Source organism: Chlamydotis macqueenii, chromosome 16, assembly GCF_036417535.1.
Source record: "Chlamydotis macqueenii isolate bChlMac1 chromosome 16, bChlMac1.mat, whole genome shotgun sequence".
Lineage (NCBI taxonomy): Eukaryota > Metazoa > Chordata > Aves > Otidiformes > Otididae > Chlamydotis > Chlamydotis macqueenii.
The window spans coordinates 772,479-795,870 of NC_141571.1; the positions used below are offsets into that span (position 1 = coordinate 772,479).

The window sequence follows — 23,392 nt, forward strand, 5'->3', positions numbered from 1 at the left end:
CGCAACAGAGTGGGCTACTTAGCAGGATGTCTGGTTCGTGCACTGATGGAGAGGCAACCAGAACTGGATATAACCCAGCGAGATATCCTCTGTGTAGAAATTGCTGGGCTTTGTCATGATTTGGGTAAGCAACACCTGTGCAGTAGTACTTAAGGTGTCTTAGGAAGGTGTATTCCCTAGAACTGACTCTTCCTCATGATGATGTCAATCAAATCAAGTACAAGAGAATCCAGATCCTTACTTGCTCAGAATATTTTTACTGACAACCGTGTCTCAGATTAAACCTGCGTAACCTTTATTTTTAAGGTCATGGGCCCTTTTCACACATGTTTGATGGAAGATTTATTCCACTCACTCGTCCAGATTTGAAGTGGAAGGTAGGCTTTTCACTATTAAAGTAAAAATAGAAAACCGAAAATTTTAAAGGGAGAATAATTCATCTTTAGAGACTGCCAGTGCTTGTGAGAATATAGTGATCCAGATCCTTAGCTTGCTCAGAATATTTTTACTGACAACTATGTCTCAGATTAAACCTGTGTAACCTTTATTTTTAAGGTCATGGGCCCTTTTCACACATGTTTGATGGAAGATTTATTCCACTCTGTGATCATCTAGCCTTTTCTTATGGCATTGTTTTGATGGCATAATTAAAGACCAACATGGCCATGAGCAGATGCGGCTTTACTAGCAAAGCAGGAAGAGATGTGGGAAGTAAGTGAGGGCAGATGTTTGTCATCAGCATCTCTTCCCTGAAAGTGCAAATGCTCTTAAACTCCTGTGGACTTTCATGAGATCTCTGTGTACGCATGTCCACTTCCTGCAGATGTCATGCTGGGTGACACAGAGGAGAAATTAAATGTCTTGGTCTTGTCAATGCCTGTAGTGTGACTCTGAAGAGGCAGAATTCCTTAGGACTGCACTGATCATTTTAAGCCAGCATTGTGCCTTAAAATGCATATTACAAGCTTTCTTCAGAGTATATTTTACAGGTGCAAAATACCACCTGGGAGCTTCCTTTCCAGGTTAAGATTTTTAGTCAAGACCAGGATATTTAATACAGTGTTTGGAATTCAAACTTTCAGAAACTTTGAACAAAGTTTCAAGGGTTGATTGTTGTGAATGAAATGTAATGCAGTCCTTTCAGGCCTCTCTCTGCTTGTAATTAGTAAGCGAAATCAGCTGAGTTAACTTGTTCATCTTCTGCACAACAGAACTGGTTATTTTGTCTTTTAGCATTGTAACTGTCTTACTGCTGTTTGTTAAAACACAAAATTAACTCCTCTCTGCTGAAGAGTGTGTTTCTGGATTCCGTGGACCGGGTGATGTCCTGTTTGGTCAGATACAAAATGAATAGAAGCTCAGGGGAGTGCTGCCCTTTGCCACTGCCGTGCCCAGGTGCCCTGCCAGGCAGTGCTGCTGGTTTAGGAGAAAGCTGTGACACTGCAAGAAAGATGTTTAAACTTTGTAATGCGACATTTAGGTGTGTTTTTCACAGCATGAAACTGCTTCTGTTGAAATGTTTGATCACTTGATCACTTCCAATAAACTAGAAGAAGTCATGAAGTCCTATGGTCTTGTCCTGGAAGAAGATATGAACTTCATCAAGGAACAAATAGGAGGGCCTATAGATGAAACCACTTGTGAGAAATCGGTGAGTCTTATCCCAATAAATATCTTTAATTTTACTGAAACAGTAGATAATTTTTGCTTCTGTTATGTTTTATTATTTATTTTTAGCCCCATGAAATTCTGACAATCCTGGCACAAGAGGTGCTACAGAAGTGTAGTGTTTATTTCTTACAGTGCTGGCAGGAGGTGGTAGCTTCACTATGTTATGTGCTCACATCTTCCTGAGAAGTTCTTACCTCAAAGTCTTCAGATTATAGAGAAACTTAAGAATATTATTTGTATTTAGTGAACCTAATTCACTGTAACTGCGTTGGTAGAACTGGTAGAACATTTTTAACCGATACAGCATTTTTAATGGAAACCTTAAATGACCGGGTTAGGATAACAGCCAGTTTACTGGATGCCTGAAGGTTGTGGTGATCAGAGGTCATGTTTCCAGGTGGGTTTATGAGGAAAGCCTCATAATAGTTTAGGGTAACAAGCTGATAATGGATAACAAAACTGAGAACTGACAGAGATGAAATGATGAGCAAGGCAAAGCATGGCCCAAGTGCCAGAGCTGCATTAGTTTTGATGACAGCGGCAAAATTCTTGGATTTATTGCAGTAACAAACATAGAGGCAGCGATAAGGCTTGGAGAAATGTGTTGCCTCAAGAGGCAAGGAAGAAGAGATCGTGATTATTAATCCTTGCAGCTCTGTGAAAGAATTAAATCCTTCCTCCACAGTTCACACTTTACAGCTCTTGTCATCTCTTCAAGGACACCCATTCAGTTGCTACCAGAGTTAAGAATCCGTCAGTGGGAGATCTGTCATGACAGTCTGGTCCTAATCAGAATTTGTGTGTTGTCCCAGACAAATCACCCACAAATGTTTGCACTCACCCGTTATTTTCTGCTGGAGTAGTGTGTAGTTCTGCCACGTGTACTGCAACACTAATGACACACAGGAACTTAGTGTAATAAAATCCAGTCTGAGATCTTACAGGAGGAGGGTGTTCACGTACAAAGTCTGCAGGTTAATTTTTACCCACTCACACTCATTTGCAGACAAATCTTACTGCCTGCCACCTCCATTGATCTTTGCTAGATTCTTACCCAAAATCTGTTTTTCCCTTGTTTGGATTCTGTGCCCGTTTTCCAGCAGGATAATGGGAAAAAAAATGTGATACATGGCAGCATTCTTGCCACCCTCCTGGTGTGAGGCTGCAGGGTCTTCCACTGGCAGTCGTTTGTACTCTGGTGGTCTCACCAGCCTACAGGCATCTGTGCTGGGACGTTAGTGCGTTGTGGGCACTCTGGTCCTGATGTGAACAGTGGGTTGTTTGTGTGTTGAACATCAACAGTGTCCTGAACTTTGTGCCAGTAGCAGAGCTCTTTGTGGTCAGCACAGGGTATTTTTATCGATGATGTGCTTTCTTCCTGCTGCTTACATGTTTTCCGTTCTTATTCATATCAATTTTAGTATTTCTGTAACGCAGGTAACATGAAAGCCATTTATCTGTTTGTATACAATGCTTTCCACCTTCAGGATTTCAAGGCCACTTCATTACATTTTTTTTTTGTTTAGCTGAAGAATCATTACATTTTCAAGAAAATAATGTTTATGTTCAACTTGTATCTTATTATTTTGGTGTTGATTTCTTGTTTGCTCATGGCTGAGTTGTCCCTTGTGGGTTAGGAGTTTAAGTAGCTGGCTGTGTAAACAGTTTTTGTTTAGAACATCTAAATAATTGTTTTAAAACTCTGTTCTATAAAGCTGTATATCTGATTGCAGAAGAGTGCAAGACAGTGACATGTTGGTGGGTTTGAATAATTCTCTGAGGATTAAATGATTTGATTCCAACCTTTTCCCCTCTTTGTTGCTATGCAGTTTTTCTGGTGTTTCAAAGCTGCAGGCTTTGCTTTAATAGAATGGGAAATTAAATAACTTGTGTACATGGTTTTTATTCTTTCTGATATTCTGGGAAGTCAGCTGCTTAAGCCCTAGTTCTGGATTTCTAATGCCCGACAGCTTCTGAAAGCTCTTTTGTTGTCTTTGTGTCCTTTGCTACCTCAGTGTCTGATGTTTAACACAGGCAAAATCAAAGTGTCTTCCCATTGTCTTTAAAACACTGTTCACACATTGTTTGCACACTTTAATTTCTTATTGTTTCTGATTTTTTTTTTCTTCTTAACTCCCCTGTTGTTAGTGGCCCTACCGTGGTCGACCAAAGGAGAAGAGTTTCCTATATGAGATAGTAGCTAACAAAAAGAATGGCATTGACGTTGACAAGTGGGATTATTTTGCAAGGTACAAATCTTACGGTTTTTGTTTTTATTATGAATTCCTACTGAAATGCTACTATATGTACAAGTATTAATGCTACTATATGTACAAGTACATTGTTAAACACTGCCTGTGGAATGTTTTTAGGGACTGCCATCACCTAGGAATCCAGAACAATTTTGATTATAAGCGATTACTTAAATTCTCTCGGGTCTGTGAAGTAGAAAACCAGAAGCATATCTGTACCCGTGACAAGGTAAGCAGTGTGTGTGAACCGAGCGGACACTCCGCAGCAAAATGCACGCGAGGTACAGCAGCACACCGAGAACGTGCGCAAAGTGGCATGGCATGGCCTGCCTTGAGCAGCGTGGTGCCGCTGCACTCTGGATTGCAGGGGGATGGTGGGCTTGCCTGCCAGACGCTTTTTTAGCCCAAGAGAGGAAGAAGTAGTTGCTGCTCTGAAGACTGTTCTCAGAAGCAACTGGTTTATGGAGGAGAGGGACAGAGCAAGCCTCTGTTTGAAAGGGCTTGTGGCAGGTCCTTCCAGGGGAGGCTCTACAAAACCATCAGCTGTGCATGATCCTGCTCTGTGTCTTCTGAGCAGAAGGTGAATGTGGCTTTGGTGAGGGGCTGCTAAAGGAGCAAGAGGTCCTCTTCTCTGCCCAGGCTGCCTGGGGTCACTGTCAGGTCTCTGCTCTCCCGCAGTAGCCTGAGTCTGTTTCAAAATTTGTAAACTGTGAAAAATAACCATTTTGCTCTATGCTGCAAATGGAAGGAGACAACTCATTTGATTCCTTGATTGTTTTATTTTTCCAATCGAGACATGTCAAAAGTAAATTATGATTATGTTTGTTTTTTTTATTCAGGAAGCTGGAAATTTGTATGATATGTTCCACACGCGGAATTGCCTGCACCGGCGAGCATACCAGCATAAGATTGGCAACATCATTGAAATAATGCAAGTATTATATTTTCCTGTTCTTACATACTACTTATTTTTAAATTCTTGAAACTGTATATCCATTTGGAATATTCAGATAATCAGTATCCACTCGGTGGATAAGGAATTGGCTGGATGGCTGCAGTCAGAGAGTCACATGGCTCAAGGTCCAAGTGGAGACCAGTGATGAGTGGTGTTCCCCAGGGATCAGTATTGGGCCTGTCCCTGTTCAACATCTTTGCCGGTGTCATGGACAGTGGGATAGAGTGCACCCTCAGCAAGTTCACTGACGATACCAAGCTGTGTGGTGCCATCAACACGCTGGAGGGGAGGGATGCCATCCAGAGGGACCTTGGCAGGCTGGAGAGGTGGGCCCATGCAAACCTCATGAAGTTCAACCAGCACAAGGTCCTGCACCTGGGTCGTGGCAATCCCAGGCACAAATACAGGCTGGGCGGAGAATGGATGGAGAGCAGCCCTGAGGAGAAGGACTTGGGAGTGCTGGTGGACGAGAAGCTCAACATGAGCCAGCAATGTGCGCTTGCAGCCCAGAAAGCTGACCACATCCTGCGCTGCATCCCCAGCAGCGTGGCCAGTAGAGGGGATTCTGCCCCTCTGCTCTGTTGAGACCCTACCTGCAGTACTGCAGCCGGTGCTGGAGCCCCCAACATCAGAAGGACATGGAGCTGTTGGAGAGGGTCCAGAGGAGGCCACGCAGATGCTGAGAGGGCTGGAGCAGCTCTGCTGTGAGGCCAGGCTGAGAGAGCTGGGGCTGTTGAGCCTGGAGAAGAGGAGGCTCCGGGGAGACCTGAGAGCGGCCTCCCAGTGCCTAAAGGGGGCTGCAGGAAAGGTGGGGAGAGACTGTTCAGCAGGGCCTGGTGTGACAGGATGAGGAGTAATGGTTTTAAAATAGAGGGAGCAAGATTCAGACTGGACATAAGGAAGAAGTTTTTTATGCTGAGGGTGGTGGAGCTCTGGCCCAGGTTGCCCAGAGAGGCAGTGGATGGCCCATCCCTGGAAACGTTCCAGGCCAGGTTGGCCGGGGCTCTGAGCAACCTGATCTGGTCGGAGATGTCCCTGCTCCTTGCAGGGGGTTGAACTGGGTGGCCTTTAAACGGTCTCTTCCCACCCAAACCCTTCTGTGATTCTCTAATAAGACGTGACATACAATAAAAGCCACTGGACTATGTAGCCCAGTTCTTGTGGCGAGGCTCAGTGCATAGAGTATCACAGAGGCTGTGATTAACAAAGAGAGATGAGAACAACAACAACATCCTTCTGTGTGAAATTCAATTAGAGGAAAATTCCTAAAGCCCTGAAGCAGCACAGGACCAGAGTGTGCTTATGCTGTTTTAACTGCTGACAGCTGAAGTCAAATCTTTAGCTACAGGTCAGAGACCTCTTAGCTCAAAGTGGCTGGTTGATAGAGAAGATTACTAACAGAGTAAAGTCACAAGCAAGCTTCCTGTGGGTCAGCTGAGTCCTGACTGTGTTTCTGTAATGCCACAGCAGGAACAGCTCAGGACCGGCTCACCTGGCTACCTGCATTTGTACCTCTCTTGTTGACGTCTGTAGAAGTTTCCCTATAGCATTATTCTCTTTATTTTTCTTGAAAAGCAGAAATACTAGTATCGACAAATGTTCTTCCATTAGGATCTTGGCTGCCAAGTAACTACCTACTGAGTTTGGAAAAAAGGAACGCGGAGGATTACACAGTGCAGGAGTGATTCATTTCCTGTACTTCAGCTCCTGGCTTAGTGATCCTCTGCAGCTCAGACTGAAAATGCTAGGGGTTTGACAGTACCTACGTGTGAAGAGTGAAAAAGCCAAGAAATTTAGTTATTGGCTTACTTTAATTATAGCAGCCTTTCCAAATGAGCGTACAAGCTGAAAATGACAGCAAGGTACAGGAAACTCTGGAAGAACTTGATCTTTAGAACATCAGTTTTTCCCACCTGAAAATACCACGTGTTCACAATACTTTACCTTTACAACTCTTTGTGTTCTCTCAGTTAACCCCTGGAGCAAGTGGTCTATGAGAGGATGTTGTCATCTGTGGGGCAGCCTCCTCGCGGCTCAGTGGCCATGGTCTCTCAGGTTCTGCAGTCCTCTGAGCAGTGTTAAGCTTGTAGTGTGAAGCAGAACAAAGTGGCCTTGCTTATTCATTGGAAGAAGGTCACGGTCTGATCTGAGCCTGTGTTCCGGAAATGGAAAGACTCTGAGATGGGCAACATCTGCGATCAGGGTCTGCTGTGTGCTCAGGATGCAGCTTCTTCTGTGGTCTTTATTTATAACATACTGATGCATTTCTTCTTGACTCTGAAGCAGTAAGATGTTTCAAAATGATGCTTTTCTTAACTCTTAATTTTGTCTCAAACTAGGATTACAGAAGCCTTTCAAAAAGCAGACAAATTCTTAAAAATAGAAGGCTCTGGAGGAAAAGTGTACCACATTTCTACAGCTATGGAGGACATGGAAGCCTACACTAAGCTAACTGGTATGAGCTCTCAGATTTTTTTCTTAAGTAAAAGAACATGAGTGTCTGTTAGGATGCTGTTTTTACAGTGAGCTCCTTGCCCATGCCTAAGACTCTCAAATACTGCTTTTGTGCACAGATGGTGGAGCAGACCTGAACTGTCCCATCTCTGTGCTTCCATATCTTACTGGGAGAGAAGAGCTTCTAGTTCAAATTACTTTTATGTTGAGAGAGAGAGAGAGAAGCACCAGCTTCTTGTATTCTGCACACATTCAAATTCACATTATTGCAGGCAGTGCTGTCAGGAGGTCCTGCCTGTGCTCTGACTTTGTTGTACTTGTGACAAGTGGGATGTAAGTCAGCTCTGAGTGATACTACATCTAGCTACATCAGGTGGAGGAGTACTGTATGTGTGTGTAGTGTGAAGCTGACCCCAAGGCAGGTTTCAAAGGGCTTTAGGGTCTGATTTGATTTGCTTGAGACATTGCTAGTGTGCTTGCAAATATAGCAGAAGAAAACAGAATACATGAATAACTTAGTTTATTGCTGAAAGTTTCTAATTGCTTGGATAAGAGCTTGTGTGAATGGTTCTTGTAAGATAAGTACACGGAGCAGCAATCTGCTTGAAGATGTGCAGGGGAATGCCAGCTTGATCACAGAGTGAAGGAACAAGAGCTGAGACTTGTGATGTTTTCCAAGTTCTCAAGGTCTGGCTCAGTGCTGTGAAGAGGAAAGAGAGAAATTACTGAATTCACGGAAACTGTCTTGAGTTGTGTTGTGTCCTCTGTTATGTAGTTCCATGGCTTCCCACCACCGTGATGTCTTGGTTTTATCTGCCTCTCCTGGTCCTCCCTGTGAGGCACACCAGCATTCATTCCTCTGGCTGGTGTTTGGTGCCGTGGCACACCCTGACCAGCTTTGTGCGGCATGGGGAAGGGAGGCCAACGAGAGCGAGGCAGACCCTGCTGCACCGAGGAGTTTGTGGTTGGATAGCTGTAGGGCAGAGGATGCTGCAGACCCTGCTGAAGAGTGCTGCCAAGTACTGGCAGTTCTCGCAGCACCTGTGAGCTACAGCTCACAAGGACTCCCAAGCCATCTTTCCTGAGTGGCAAGACAACTTCCCTGAGTATCCGTCACCAAGCCTTGGCTGGTCAGCCAAGAGACTCAAGTTTCTGTCTTTGGTCCATGGACAAGATGGCAGAGGCTGAGGGCACTGCTGCAGAGGATCCTGTGTGCCTTAACCTGTCTCGTGGTAAAGGCCTTCTGCTGGCAATCCTTCCTCTGTCACGGGCACATCTAGCCTGACCCCAGACCTGCTGCTGCATTGAGCAGGTGAAGGGGCTGCATGGAGTCCTGATGAGGAGCTGCCTGGCCCTCTGACTGCATGCCTCTGCCCCAGAGGAGGAGAAGGGGTTGGCTTTGAGTGTCAGTAGCAATTGGAGAGCAGGAATTGTAGTGTTGGGCCCTGGAAGGCTGGACAGAAAGGCAAGAACTGAGATTAAGTTCTTTGTGGGCCAGGATCTGTTCCCTCGGGGCTCTCTGATCTGAAAGATCAGCCATGCTAGCAAGTTAGCACCAGGGTCCTATTGTAACGGCCTGCTGACTGCAGTACCCTGTGAGGAGCACAGCTCGGGGACGAGGACTGTCCCCTGCCTCTTACAGTCTGCCACAGCAAGGAGGTGCTCGCTGGGGCTGTCCTGTTCCACAAGGAGAGCAATGTAGGGAGTATGCAGATGTAGCTGTGGCCCACGGAGGACAACTATGTGTTCTTCCTCTCAGCTCAAGATCCTTCCTTACATTCATCCAGTGGTTGCAACCTGGGGGCTTCTGAGAGGACAATAGGCTTGTTTTCAGTGGTCCATGATGAGTGGTACTTCTGTGAAACTGTCCAGTTGCCTCCTGGATCTTTGCAAATTATAAACCTCTGTGAGGTTCTACAGCAGGAAGTTCCCTAGCTTTCTTCCATGATGGGTGAAGCACCACCATTAGTTTTTAACTTGTTGCCTCCTGATTTGACAGCAAGTCCTAGTTTTAGTAATGAATGAGACAACAAACCATTCCTTTTCGTTGCTGCTTTTGCACAATGAATGCATTCACAGGCTTCTTATTTCCCCTGCATTATCTTTTCTTTCAGTCTGAAGAGACCTAGTCTGTTGTTCTTTGTGGAGAAGTACCTGACTTTGATAACTCTGTCCATAAAAACAGCCCTCAGTTAAAGATGTTTTGGTACGTGGCTCGTAGCTGGCTTCTGGAGTGTGTTGGGAGCTGCTTAAGCCAATTGCAGTCCTAGGCGGGGCTTTGCAGAGCTATGCTTGCAGCACTGGTCAAAGCTGCCTAGGTATTTCTGACTGGGGGTGCAAGTAGATGTGGAGTGCGGCTGTGTTGATTGTGACAGGCAGGCAGCACCCTGACAGCAGCAGTTTCTTTAGGATAGCCAAAAATAACCTTTTTACTCCGAAGCCATGTCAAAAGAAACCTGTCTCGCTGCTCATATTGATGGTGGGAAACACGCTGCGTACTTCACTGTCCTGTGGGGACAGGAGGGGGCACTTTGCTGCTAGCATCCAAAGTCTGACAAATTCAGAAGTTTAACAAAAGGACTTGGTTCTTGTACCAGATGCAGTGCGCTTGTATCTGAGCCACTGCTGGCGTTTAGGATATTCTGCTGAACAAGACTAAGCAACTTCCAGTGAAATGGTAAAACTTGTTGCACGGCTGAGAATTGAGCTAATTCTTCCGTCAACAGCAGCTGCAGATGTGATGATAATCGGGATGGTATTGTAAGTGACTTCTCAGTGGTCAGACTGAGTCTGTTCGGTCATTCTCTGAAAGTGAGTGTCTTTCCTGAATTAGCAGTTATTCTTGTTGCTTTAACCTTTGTCGTGTACGTGCGTTTTGCTGTGACACTGGATTTTGACATACTTAACAAAAATCAATGCAACTTTGGCAGATAATATCTACCTGGAAATTCTGCACTCAAGTTCTCCAGAACTGAAGGAGGCACAAGAAATCTTGCATAAAATTGAACGACGTGAATTATACAAGTTTTTAGGAGAGACTAAACCTGAAATAATGAGGGAAGTTGTAAAGGTAATGTCCCTTAGTGGAAGATTCTGAATTCTGTCCTGTAAAAATGTTCTCTAAGTTGCCGACTGTCTTTTTTTATCCTCTGTCTCTGTGTGGTTTTTGTTTGTTTGGTTTGGCTTTTTTTTTTCTTTTTCTTAACTGCTACTCCAAAAAATAGCATCAAAAGTTTTCCTCCTGTCTCTATATAGCTGAGCCATGAAACATGTCATAGGAAACTGGGAAGAGTTTTATCTACAGAAAGCCAGAAGAATAGCAAGAGGTAGAAATTCAGAAGTTGATTGTTGCAGAAATAGTTTCAGAAAAAATGTTTTCTGAAAAATAAAAAATTGTATAAAAAGCTGTTATAGTCCAGTGATTCAGAACGTTATCACTATCATCTTGTGTTCATTAGCATTTAAAAAATAATAAGGAACGCTTTTCCTTTGAATCGTAATTTGTGTGCTTGACTTTGAGAACAAATGTCAAGCTGAATAGTAACTTCTAAATTTCTTGGTATTCAATTCTATACTCAGCATGAGCATGCGTGTGGTTTTTTTCCAGTGTTTACTTTTCAAAGCACTCATCAGACATAGATTTAACTGCTGTTGTCTTATTTCAAAATAATGCTATATTAGAGCTGACATTACTTCAGGTAGCTCAGCTTTTCTTGCACTATACCATGTTTTCAAGTCATCAGTTAATTATCTCTCAACTTCAGCCATGATGCTTAAAATTTTCCATGCCAAATTTCCAGAAGTGGCTGACTGTATCTCTAAAGCTTTAAGAAAAATAATTCAGCTCTTTTAATGAAAAACTTTAGAGAAGGACTACTAGATGTCTTGCTGCTCTGTTAATCTCGTTTTTTGAAGAGAAGATTTGCCTGTGTTATTTGTCTAAGAAAAAGTAGTGTTAAGAGATTCTGAATTTAAAAAGCAGGAGAAAATAGGAGGGAGGAAAACATCTTCAGACAAAGGTCAGCATAACATGGAAAGGTTGTACATTGATTGTCAAGTTTCTGCCCTTCTGAGGAGTTCAGAATAGATAGCCTAACAAATAAGGAGATGGACAGGAGAGTGAATTGTTTGAGTTCCACCTTTAAGAAGTTCCCTTCAGAAGCTCACTTCATGAAAAGAGTCTCACTTTGAAAATCTATCTGGAGGCGTTGAGTCTCGGCATATCCAGTGTGTTGTTTTGAAGGGAGACTGGATCATTGTTGGTGGCTGAATATAATCTTGACAATGCTTTGCAGCTTCTGATACTCAGCTGAGGGACTGGGGAAGAATTTTTCATCCCCTGGTGCTGGAGTTGCCTGTTGCAGGAATGCTGGAGGCTCAGCTTCTTCTGAAGGGCTGGAGGTGAGCAGTGGCTGGACAAGACACAGCTGTCTGTTCTGCTCCTTAAGAGACTGTAATGCCATTGTGTTTAAAATCACTGAATAATTTGGGTTGGAAGGGACTTTTAAAGGTCATCTAGTCCAATCCATCTGCAAGAAGCAGGGACGCATCTTAAACCAGATCAGGTTGCTCAGAGCCTCATCCAGTTTTGTGATCCTCAAGCTGACTAGAGCCAGGAGAACATCCCAAATAGCTGTGGAGTTCTTAAATTCAAAGACAAGTTTCCAGTTAATGCAAACTGGAAGAAGTAACTTAAAAAAAAAAAATCAACAAAAAATGAGAAACATTCTGATCCAGAATAGAAGTAGAATAGCTTATAAACAGGCTGCCTCCTGGCAGTTCTTTCCTCTGGGTTTGCTCTCAGTCTAAACCTTTCCTTGGCTTCTTGAGTCACAACAAATCACACATGTGCCTCAACTTGGCAATGTGTGTGATTCCCTCTCCTTAGCAGTCTCCCTGTCTTTGCAATGGACAAAACAGAAGCAAAAAAACCAACCAAACAAACAAAAAAACCTGCTATTTGAATTTCTTCCCATCTGGGCCTGTCTCCTGGCTGCCTCTGTGCAGCACTCAAAGCTTTTCTTCCATGAGTCTCGGTCGCTCCCAGGACATCTTGCGTCTTCCCCAGAACATAGCAGCCCTGGACAAAGGCAACCTTCTCTCTCCTGCCCAGCCATAGCCTTTTAAAGACAACTTTCACGTTCCTGTGAACAACCACTCTCCATCACACCAGACTCGTCTGCTTGGCTTTAGCCTAGCTGTCAGCAGGGAATATTCTCTCAGGTCCAAAACCAGACAAAGGCCGCTTGTGGGTTTCAGCATTCGGCTTTTGAAACAGGTCACCATCCGCTCCCAAGTTTGCCTAGGAGCTTGCTGCTTCTGTTTTTCTTTATGGCAATCAATGACATTACTGCTCTTGTCCGTCTCTTGGGTTTTTAAGGTGTGTTTCAATGTATAGGTATACAAGCTTTATTAGAGGGTGAGATCCCGCAGCCCTTCATTAAAAAAAATGTTCAGTAAAAACATTCAGTATTCAGCTTTGGGGAACTTCATTGTGACACATTTGTGTTAGTAAAACAATAGCTTGAAGGTACTTATTTTCTGCTGTCATGGAGACTTCAACATCCTGGGTGGACTTCCTCCGCCCACCCCACAGCATTCCTGGCATCAGGTGTAAGACGCTTCCCCCACAGGCTGGCAGGATTGGGGTCTTCTCCATGGTATACGTGTGTTTTGTTTTTAAAGATTGGTAGAAAACTTATGGCTAAGGTATGCAAGGATTCAAGCAAACAGATTGCTGCAAGAAGAGTGTCAAACTATGCAGAAATAAAAGCTTTATTTTAGTGACGCGTTCTGTCATTATTTTGTTGCCTTGCTCTAGACCTGACAGTGCATAAATGTAATTTGAGTTCCTGTCTTTTTTCAGAATAATAGCCTGGCAGAAGGCATTGCTAATTCCAAGCCGGAAAAGGATCCTCCAGATGTGGAGCTAAAGGCTGAAGATTTCATAATTGATGTAAATATCTCTGAGTGGGTTCAGAGTAAACACTTCTGAATCACTGGGGCCTTGGTACTGTAGTGGAAATGGGAGATGAGCTTCAGTACATTTGCAGAGCAAAGAAACAAAACCCTGGGGTTGCCTCCTAAGTGCTGTCCTAGCTGTTCCGCTCAAGGCTCTGAGAGCAGCGAGCGTCCCCCGTGGGAGGTTTGCTGCAGCTGGGAGCGCCTGGGAGCAGAGGCATCAGGCAGCTTCGCTGGACTGTTTGGATACTTCTGCTCCTCGTGACGAATGAGTTCCCCCATGAGTGCCCTCTGAAAAGAAGCAGTAGGAAAACCTTTGGGGTTTAGCATATGGGTGGTAAAGCCAGCAGTCTTGGAACCACTGCTGCGGCTATGAAGGCAAGCAAACTGCGGGCCCCAGAGAGAGGGTAACAGGCACAGTGACTTCCAGGCTTCTGGCGTTGCACGCCTGGTGCCTGGCAGTCACTCCTGGGTATTGTCTTCTGCGTGCAGCACCTTGCTGCCACAGCTCAGTCTCCAGCCGGCACAGGTGGGGAGAGAGCCTGAGACAGAGGAGAGAGCTTGAGCAGTCTGCAAGTATCAAGTAGCTTAATCCCTGTTCCTTGTTAATTCTGGGAAGAGCTAATGACTGACTTTCCACAGAGTGCATCACAAAGCACTTCTAAGGCTCCCTTGCACTGAAGAATCACTTCAGGCTGGATAAAATTGTAGCAGTTTACTTAGCTTTTAAATAGGTGACTGCACTTTCCTTGTCCCACAAATTGAAGTCATGGCGAAGTGGGCTTCTGCCTGCTGACCACAAAACTGTTGGTGTACCAAGCAGATGTAAATAATGTTGTCTAAACCTCGTGTTTAAAATCCTAAGCTGTACTGCCTCCTCCGGAGGCTACGTGTTTCAGGGAAGCACAGACTGGCAGGGGACCAGCATGCTTCCGCTGTTGAAACTGGAGTGTTTCAGAGCACGGCTGGGAGCTTCTTGGTGTAAGTGTGAATATCCACCTGGCAGCTTCAGCGAGTGGTGGTCGAAGAAGAGATAGGAAATGTGAATACCAGATTGTTTTGTTAAGTAATCATCTGTTAATTAATGTTCTATTTGATTAGTGTCATTTACAGAAGTATAGCGTGTATCCTTTGGTATTTAGAAAACTAAAGACAAACATTAACAAATACCTTTTTTTTTTTTTTGTTTTGCATGCAAGGTTATCAATATGGATTATGGAATGAAAGAAGAGAATCCCATTGATAAAGTTCTCTTCTATTGCAAGGCTGATCCTTCCAAAGCAGTCAAGATCAGTAAAGAACAGGTAGTCTTTTATTTTCCTCATCTGCCTTCTTCATAGCTTGCGACGGTTCATGGACCTGTGTAGGAGTTGGGGAGAGGTTGTGGAAAATCCATGTTGTTGCAGGTGTTCAGTGTGTGTTGTACTATGGCAATCTGGAGTCCTGACAGCCTTTACATATGAACAATATTTAACTCGAATACACTGTGAGTCTTAGAAAAACAAAATGGATTTGGATGAAGCTCATGGATTGTAGTGGGGTGTGTTTTACAGCTCTCCGTTTCTATTCAGATTAAAAAAACCTGAAGTTTGTTGGACTCTGAATTCCAAGAAATACTAAAGCTTATCTCTTTTTTTTATTCCAAAGGTTTCAAATCTTTTACCCGTGACGTTTGCAGAGCAGGTTATCCGGGTTTATTACAAAAGTCAGGATCCAGATATTGTTTCAGCTGCAAAACAGTATTTTATTCAGTGGTGTATAGAGAATGATTTCACCAAACCACAGGTAACAAATTCACGTGTTGTTTTTCTTGTTCTTGGAGCTCTTCACCTTTGTCCATAAACTTGCTCTTTCATTAAAAACGTGGCAGTAGCCCTTGTCTTTGTGACAGGGCCACTCCTCAGTAACCTAGCTTCTGGTTTTATTGTGGCTCATATCTGGCATGCTTTGGTTTCACTGAAAGAGTGAAGAATTTGCATTGATATAACTCACGTCATTTGGAAAGTCATGTTTTTATGGCAGTTACTATCTACACAGGGACTCACTAGTTCGTGCATGCAGGCTGCCTCATTCAAAGGCTTAAAACAGCACTGAGAGATTAAAAGTTCTGGGGAAGAGGTCAGATCAGTTCTTCTGTTGCTTTCCGTCGTTTCTTTTCTTGTTCATCAACTATTAAACTCACTCCTCCTTCAGGAGATTCATGGTCAGTTTGTTTGCTGTGAGTTAGAGTGGAAAGTATCTGGGCATCTAGTCCCTCGTCGGAGTGCTTGGAAGGCCTTTTCTGTTCTGTGTTTCCGTCAGCGCTCAGAACATAAACGTTTCCAGCTGTGAGGAAGGAAGAGGGTATGTTACAGCTCATCTGATGTCTTGTTTTGTGTTGGGAACAGTGTCAGAGCAGACTCTAAAGCAGAACCTGAGTCCATACATCTTGCTTTGTGATCCTCCTGCCAAGGGCGGTGGAGAAGCCTGTGACAATCATGGCTGTAAACTGCTGATGTGCGATAAACATCCCCCTTGCAGGAAGGTGGGCGCCTTCATCTGAAAAACTTGCTGTGTGCTGGTACTTCTACTATATCCGTCATTGTAGGGAAGCAGTTACGGTTGTGTCAAGTAAGTTTTTCTCAGTGCAAAATGCTGATGCAGCCGCTCCGCCTCGTGCACGAGCTGAGGAGTTTCTACTCTGGAAGCGTCGGTAGGTTTGATAGGTGTGCTGGCAAACTTGCTGTTACGTTTCTCCCTTAATGGTTGGCTTTCACTTTTGGTTGTCTGATAGTCATACCAGGGAAGGAAATAGCTTTCTTTAGTTCCTTGCACTTTTTTGGGTATTTTCCACTACTTGGGATCAAGCTGCAAAATAAAAGAAATGCTTATATTAAAATCTCCCAGTTGCTTAAGAAATGCAGCATGAACAGTTTGTTCTGTGAACCATGTTCTTTTTTCCTTTTCATCAGGGACATTAATATCCCTGACTTTGTGTCTTACTTGCTAGAGACACCTGCAAGTCTAATCTGGGGAAAGAGCTACATCCTCTGAAATGAAAGAGCACGCAGCAGATGAGCGTGCGTATGTGCTGGAGCTGCAGCTGTAGGCACAAAAAACTTGTTCTAAGGCTCGTTCTTGGGTCGTGCTTCTGGCATCCGTCTTTTGAGAGCAGCTAAGTTCAGAAGGGCTTCTTACACGTGGATCAAGCGACAGGCTTTCTCTGCTTGTAGAGCATGGTTGTATCCTACAAGCACGTTCTTCTAGTTCAGGCAGATCCATGTTGTGGGCCCTGGCACGCTGCAGAACGTACCAACACGTGTCTCACCAGCTTGTTCCTGAGTTCCGAGAGCTCTCTGCTCTCATCTGGGTTTGTGGTGCCTGAGCACTGGATTAACATCTGCGTCTGGCAGGGCTGAGCACCGCTGCTGGAGACCGTGCCGGGTACTGTACCGATGTTACAAACTTCAGGACAGTGGAAGGCACATCCGAGCATCTACCGCTGGTAGATTGCAACAGCTTTAAGTGAGATACTGTGGCAAGGTAGAGGAAACACTTATAATAGTGTTTCTCGTTCATATACTGGTGGCTGAAACACAAGCCTGCCGATCTTCCTAGATTTGCTGGTAATAATTTAGGAAGAGGTGAACTGCCAGTGCTGAGGACTTCTCAGGTATGTGGGGGATTTTTTTTTTTTTTTTTTTCTTCCCCACCAGATGCTACCACTGACTACAGCAGTTCCTGTCTCTGGGGTGTGCAGTCTTCAATGTTTGTTGATTTACAATGCTTCTAGGAGCTTGGATTTTTTTTTTTCTGTTAAGTCTGGTACTGAGCATCTTTTCTCTTGCATTGGGATTGAAAGCAAAAGTGAATGTACTACCATTAACATTTTCTGACTTTTGATGATAGGATGGTGATGTGGTTGCCCCTCATCTAACTCCAATGAAGGAAAGCTGGAATAAAAGAAGAGATGATAAACACAGGACACCTTCCAAACTCAGTTGCAAACAAAGGCTTCCTTTTGATAAGTAACACTTTTCCTCTTGCACTATTCAGTCTACTTCTTCGGAAGATGAGTAAACCTAAGCAGCAGCTCTTTTAAAAGCCAGTTGGATGGACTGTAAAAATTCATAGAGCAATGCAGAAATGCATTTTACAATACAGTATGTTTTAACGTAGGTACTTAAAGTGCATATTCCAAATGGACTTTTAAAAAATTAACAACCTATTACAGCAGAGCAAACTCAATTCTCATTTATTTTTGAATGTATTTGCACTGTATAGCAAGAGTAACTTTAAAAATTGCAATTCATCATTATTACAAAAAGTGCTGAGGACATGATACAGTTCCTTCTAGTCCTGATCCCTCCTTAAGATGATTGTGATATTGCATGAGGTAGCAGAAAAACTTCCAGCTCAGGTTTTTGGGTTTTGTGGATTTTATTGGGTTTTTTGGTTTGGTTTTGGTTTTTTTTTTCAGTACCTGAGGAAGAGAGGAGTAAGTATGCTTCTGAAAGTAGAGCAAGATAATAGAACTTGAAAATAACCATGATGGCATCTGCAGTAATAGCAAAATTAATTTCATTAAAAAAAAAAATAAAAGGAGAGAAGAGGGGAATCTTTTTGATAACCAAATATTACTTTTCTGGTATTCAGAAAGCTGGTGAAGATGCAGACCTCTTGCTGTAAGTGTGACCACCGTTTTTACTGAAGTAACAATGCATTGCAGTGACATGCAGCCTTTTATTGTTTTATAGTGTATTTTTGATACATTGAATGTTATATTTTTACACTGAATTGCAAAAACTGCTCAAAACGTCCATTGTTTGAGTGCTTGCAGGAAGGCAGAGCTCCTTGAATGTTTGTCGGGGCAGGTGGACGTGTGGCCAGTGAGTGCCAGCGGGGTGCGGCCCTGGCTCCGCTCTCCCTGGCACTGGGTGCGCCGTGTTTCTGCGTTACACTGTACTGGGTAGACAGGCTCTTCAGGAATTCTTCCATTCTTGTATCCCTCCCCTGTTTCTCCTGGACCTCTGCTGTTGCTGTGTGAGTTCTCTCCCTTGTAGAACTACAAGGGTTCTTACAGTTTTCCCTTACTGGCAGTACTCGTGTGAGTGTTGCTAAATGTCTGTCCAGTTGAAAAAGAGAACGAGGAAGATGTTTTTCCTCTATCTTTTACTCAGGTCTTAGAGGAAGGCTGCTTTCATTAAAGAAAACCTAAAAGCTTGAAAAAGCCCACCCTCAAAACTAAAAATGCAAAGCAAAAATTCAGTAATGCTCAGAAATTGGAACGAGCTTTGGATTTTCATGTCTGAAAAGGGGAAAGAAAAGGTCAGCATTCAGTTTTGACAGCCAAGCGCAGGTAACCAGGTTAGTTTCTGAAAACTGACGTGACGGGACGTCACTGCAAGAGAACTGCCGGACTTGCTCCATGTCTGATTATGTTTCCTCTGCCCTTTTTGTCACGGGAACCGGTAGCTGTTAGGCAGAGGGAGGGAGGGGGAGTACTCACGTACTTACTCAGATTGCATTTGTTGAAATAACCAGAAGTTGTTTTGCACTCTGCTGCTTTCTTACGTCCCTGTGCTCGTGTGTCTGGAGGTGACGTGGTGCAGCCTCTGCTGTTCATGTCTCTACCGGTGTTTCAGATCTGCAGATGTACCAGGTAACTATTAGAAGGGTGTGACCTCTCAAACAGCTTTTAAGAACTTCTCTTGCTTTAGGGAAGAACATCTTCAAGGAAGAGTGAAGGCATTTATCTCCTTTATCTGCATAAAATCAAGTATTGTTCAGAATAATTAGATTTGTTATTGTTGCTTTGGTTTGTTTTGAATCTATTATAAAAGGTGCACTTTATACTTGGAAGATATGTTTTGCTTATGTTTAAGCAAAAATTCATACTTAATGTTAAATTCTGAGAACATTTCTTTTTTCAAACGTGTTAATCTGAGCCTTTCTGAACTAAGAATAAATTTATAAACTATTATTTTACTATTCTTTTAAGGGCTTGCAGTGTGAGAACTTTATTAAAAACGGCCTCGTTGCACAGTTACAAGCAGCCCAGCGTGTTTCTGAAGGACAGGCGCTGCTCTGTGGAAGCGCAGATCTTCCCGCTTGAAACACAGTGCGGTGTGACTGGTAACTGGGCTGGAGCCAGCTCAGCTGGACGGACCGCGGGCTGGGGGCAGGAAGGGTGGCTCACAGGACAGAGCTGCCCCGGGCTGCGTCACAGTGGTGGAGGGAGGGGGTCCTGCCCCGCTGCCCAGCACCGCTGAGGCCACCCCTGGGGTGCTGGGTGCGGTGCTGGGCTCCCCAGTGAGGGTCTCGCCAGTGCGCAGGAATACCCGGAGGGAGTGTGCGGAGGAGCAGAGCCAGGCTCTTCAGTGGTGCCTGAGGACATGACCAGAGCCCACAGGCACAAACTGGCGCATGGGAGGGTCCCCCCAAATACCAGGGAACACTTTCCCCCGGGAGGACGGGGTCGGCTCTCGTAATGGAGGGTCATTGCCGGTGCTGCAGCGCAGTAAATAACAGAAAGGGGAGGAATCCACAGCATGAGGAGAGAGGAGCTGGCCATGGAGCGTCTCAGAGCGGCCACAGGAAATGGAAACTGGGGAAATGGCTGCCAAGGTTTGATGCAGGTACGTGTAGGGGAGGGAGGGTGTGCGTAAGGTAACGCAGCCTGCTGCTCCTGGAGTCCAGGCTTCACAGAATTACAGGTTTAGGGCAGGAGCTGGCATCAGGCAAGGTTGTGGGGTTAAGCTTCAGCTCAGTGCCCAGCCACACTCCCAAAATAGATCGATCAATTGTGGCCAAACCAGGCAGGCCCTTGTTCTCCTATGGAGGTCCCTGGGCTGCCCCTGTCTTGAATCCCAGCCATGCTGCTTGGACAGACAGTGAGATGGCAGAGGAGGAGAGCGGGCCCAGTGTCGAGGAACGAGGGGCCAGGCTGCTGTGTCAGCTGCGCCAGAGGCTGCAGGCTGTGGGGCGGGGTGTGGGAAGGGGCCCAGGAAGGGCTCTCGTTGTCCCCTCCCCATTAGGAGCAGGTTTGGGTGAGATGCACAGCGTGGCCCTGTCAACGCTGTCCCCACAGGCTGTTGGCACACGAAATGGGGACATTGGTGGGGACAGGGTGGAGGGTGGCAGGTTGCCACCTTTGTCCCCAGGTGTGGGTGGCAGGGTCAGGCCAGGCCCCACACTTCCAGGTCCTGGACGCAGAACAACTCCTGGGGCGAGAGGGTCTCGTTGTTGAAGGTCTCGCAGGGGTGGCTGCCCCTGTGGTGCAGGTCTCCGTCCAGCCCCAGCCCGAATCTGCCACTGGCAAGGTGCCAAGGGCTCGGTCGGCTGAGGGTCCCCCTCTCCTGCCCCCTCCAAGCCTGGAGATGTCCCCAGCCACCTTCCCATCTGCACGGCCAGGTGCCCTCCTGCTGAGGATGCCAGGCACAAGGGAGGGGCGCACAGGGACAGGACAGGACAAGCAGCCACCCCTGGGACAGGCAGGGCTGGGGGGAGGAAATGCCCAGTGCTGCTGGACAACCTCCACCACTGGTTTTGGCTTCCAACCACCAGCGCGTGTCTGGACCTGGCCCTGCAGCGGCCCCAACAGCTGCTGGGGCTGGGGACCCTGGGGGGCTGCCGAGCTGCCGGCACGGCTCCTACCTGTCCCCACCGACCATCAGCAAGTCCACATCCCCTTTCACGAAGAAGTTTTCCTGCCTGTCCACCTGAACACCTGTGTGGGGGCGGCCGTTGGCCAGGGCCGTGGGCTGGGGCACATCATCCCTGACCCCATCCCAGTCGCTGCCCTGCGAGGGGCAGCTGGGGGCCGCTGAGCAGCACTGGCTCTGCCTGTCCCTGCCATCTCCTGCTCCTCCAGAGGAAGATCTGGCTGAGCCTGTGGGCACCATCCTGGTGCAGGTCCCAGGGGCACCCCCAGCCCCCCCACCACTCAGGACACCCTGCAGCTGGCAGCCTGTGACCCCCACCTTCAGCTCCGGGGAGAAGAGGAAGGTCTCTCCCATTCTGTAGAAGCCATTGCTGCAGCGAATGGTGGTGGCAAAGAAGGCACCAAAGGGCTGGGGGTGAGAGAGATGCTGTGGGGCTCCCCAGTGCCAGGACACATCCCGATCCTGCTAAGCAGCGAGGATGTGGCCAGGCCCCAGGTGACACCAGATTCCGTGTCCCCAGTCCACAGGGCAGCCGGGCTGGGGATGGCTCGGCCGTCCCTGCGCCTCTGATACAGGGAACTAACGGTCTGCTAAATATTGCTTGATGTAGGAGACTGTCTGCTAGAGAATGCCTAACAATCCTGTTTGCCTTGAAACTCACTTAGGCTTATCAGGGACTGGGATTTGTCAAGGACTGATATGTCTAGCAAAGGACAGAATGTTAGTTCCACTGCAAATTCGGTCAGAAGTCGTTAAGAAACTGCTGAAATCCCCAAGTGAAAGGAGAGCACGGGTGAATGACTAAAACTCATCTAGAGGAAGATCAGACCCCTGAAGAAGTAAACGACCACCAGAGACAGATCTGAAACGCTAACACAAGTGGTTTTTAATAACCCCGCCTCGCTTATGCACATGTATGTCTGTATTGTGCAATCCTATGGATATGTATACCTGCACCGGATACATTTTTGGTAAAATGTGCTGTTGTTGTGCGTGCCTTTGGAGGAGCGATCCCCCACGCACCCGGCACCGAATAAACATGCCTGCTTGTAACTCTCTCCGAGTTGTAGAGTTTGATCCGCACGTCAATTTGGCGACCCAGGTGCCAGAGGGACCCTCTCTGCTCGACTGCAGGACTGGCTGAGAGAGGGGCGTCTTTGGCACGCCCTGAGCCCTCCTTGGAAGAACTCCCTCCCTCACCCGATATGTGCAGGAGTAGACAAGGACCATCAGCGGACCAGGGATGTCGGAGAGGGAATACCTGTAAGTCGTGAGGAGACATCCTACGCGAGGGAAAGAAGCTGTTGCTCACCCCTGTGTAGTCCGGACCCGGGGTGGGGGGACAACTTTGCCGGAATCCCTAAGGGCAGTACGTGGGTCCCTGTAGTGATGGGAGTGCTTCTCACTGGAATAGTGGGAGCCCTGTGGGATAGCGATCGTCCATCTGTTGTAACCCATGGGAACTGGAATTGATATCATTGTGGCTGTAATTGATTTATGATGGTCGTTACAGGCTGTATGCTTAAGAAGTTTTGTGTGTCCGGTACTGCGGGTTGTGGGATGAGTGTTTTAGTGTATTGTTGATGTTTTATGTTGCTGTCTGAAGTAAGCTGGGTGAGTGCTTGGGTGAGTGAGACGCAGTCTGACTGCGGAGCAGTGTGGAGTCCTGATCCACGGTTCCGTGTTCTCTGTGAGGAGAGCGGCCTGAGAGGGATGAAGCCTATGAGAGACTTTGAGACCGTGTTAGTCGAACCGATTGTTAACACTTTATTGTCCTCTACGTGTGCATCAGGATTTGTCATGCAATCCAGTCTATGTTTTTGAATGCTTTGGTTGTAAACAGAACATTGAGGTACTCTTTGGGGATGATTTTTGTGTGATAAATGTCAAGGGAACTGGTCTGACTGGGATAGGATCACGTGTTCAGATGAGCTTGGTGGGAACTTAAAAGGTGTGAGGAATCAGTAAGAATATCACTGGTGTAGAGCGGAGTAGTGTCAGGTTTATTTGGTGTGGAGCACCCACGAGTGCCATCAGTGTGCCATCGGTGTTGCTTGATTGTTCACACTAAGTGTTTGAAGTGTCATAAGTACATTGTTTTTAAACAGGAATCTCAGTAATTGTCTTGGAGAGAATTTCGGTAATTGTCTTGAATTGAGGTGCATTTGCTGTGGGGCAAGTACACCCTTGCATCTTTGGCCTTGGCTACGGTGTTATTGTTGTCAGTTTAATCAGGCTGTATTCTTTGGCTGAAGAATCAGCAGGGTGTTATGGGAGGCAAACAAAGCGGCGAAATAGTGAAAAGGAGCCCTCTGGGCTGCATTTAGCTCACTGGAAGGAGATAGGAGAGCTGCAGGGGGAAGCGTAAACAAAAAGACTTTAATAAAGTGTTGCAATTAATGGTGGCCTTTGTATAAATTAGATAATGAGGAGAAATGGCCCTTTAACGGAATAAT

At 45.8% G+C, this 23,392-nt stretch overlaps 3 protein-coding genes across 3 annotated transcripts in view; 2 read left to right on the forward strand and 1 right to left on the reverse strand.

The window, feature by feature from the left end:
• The window catches only part of SAMHD1 (SAM and HD domain containing deoxynucleoside triphosphate triphosphohydrolase 1), a 29,900-nt gene extending 10,645 nt beyond the window's left edge, over positions 1-19,255 (forward strand). The window contains exons 5-16 of the mRNA XM_086760950.1: positions 9-124; positions 307-377; positions 1,496-1,651; positions 3,820-3,920; positions 4,044-4,152; positions 4,763-4,854; positions 7,218-7,333; positions 10,263-10,402; positions 13,199-13,288; positions 14,493-14,597; positions 14,941-15,078; positions 17,182-19,255. Coding sequence (XP_086617076.1) covers positions 9-124; positions 307-377; positions 1,496-1,651; positions 3,820-3,920; positions 4,044-4,152; positions 4,763-4,854; positions 7,218-7,333; positions 10,263-10,402; positions 13,199-13,288; positions 14,493-14,597; positions 14,941-15,078; positions 17,182-17,304 — 1,357 coding nt within the window. The 3' untranslated portion in view covers positions 17,305-19,255. The remainder of the gene's footprint in view (positions 1-8; positions 125-306; positions 378-1,495; positions 1,652-3,819; positions 3,921-4,043; positions 4,153-4,762; positions 4,855-7,217; positions 7,334-10,262; positions 10,403-13,198; positions 13,289-14,492; positions 14,598-14,940; positions 15,079-17,181) is intronic.
• RBL1 (RB transcriptional corepressor like 1) overlaps positions 1-23,392 on the forward strand; it is a 278,968-nt gene that overhangs the window by 41,747 nt on the left and 213,829 nt on the right. The window lies entirely within an intron of this gene.
• TLDC2 (TBC/LysM-associated domain containing 2) lies at positions 20,451-22,415 on the reverse strand. The gene is given in 6 exon segments (XM_086760633.1): positions 20,451-20,586; positions 20,929-20,983; positions 20,986-21,001; positions 21,255-21,344; positions 22,137-22,219; positions 22,310-22,415. Coding segments are annotated over 6 exon segments (486 nt in total).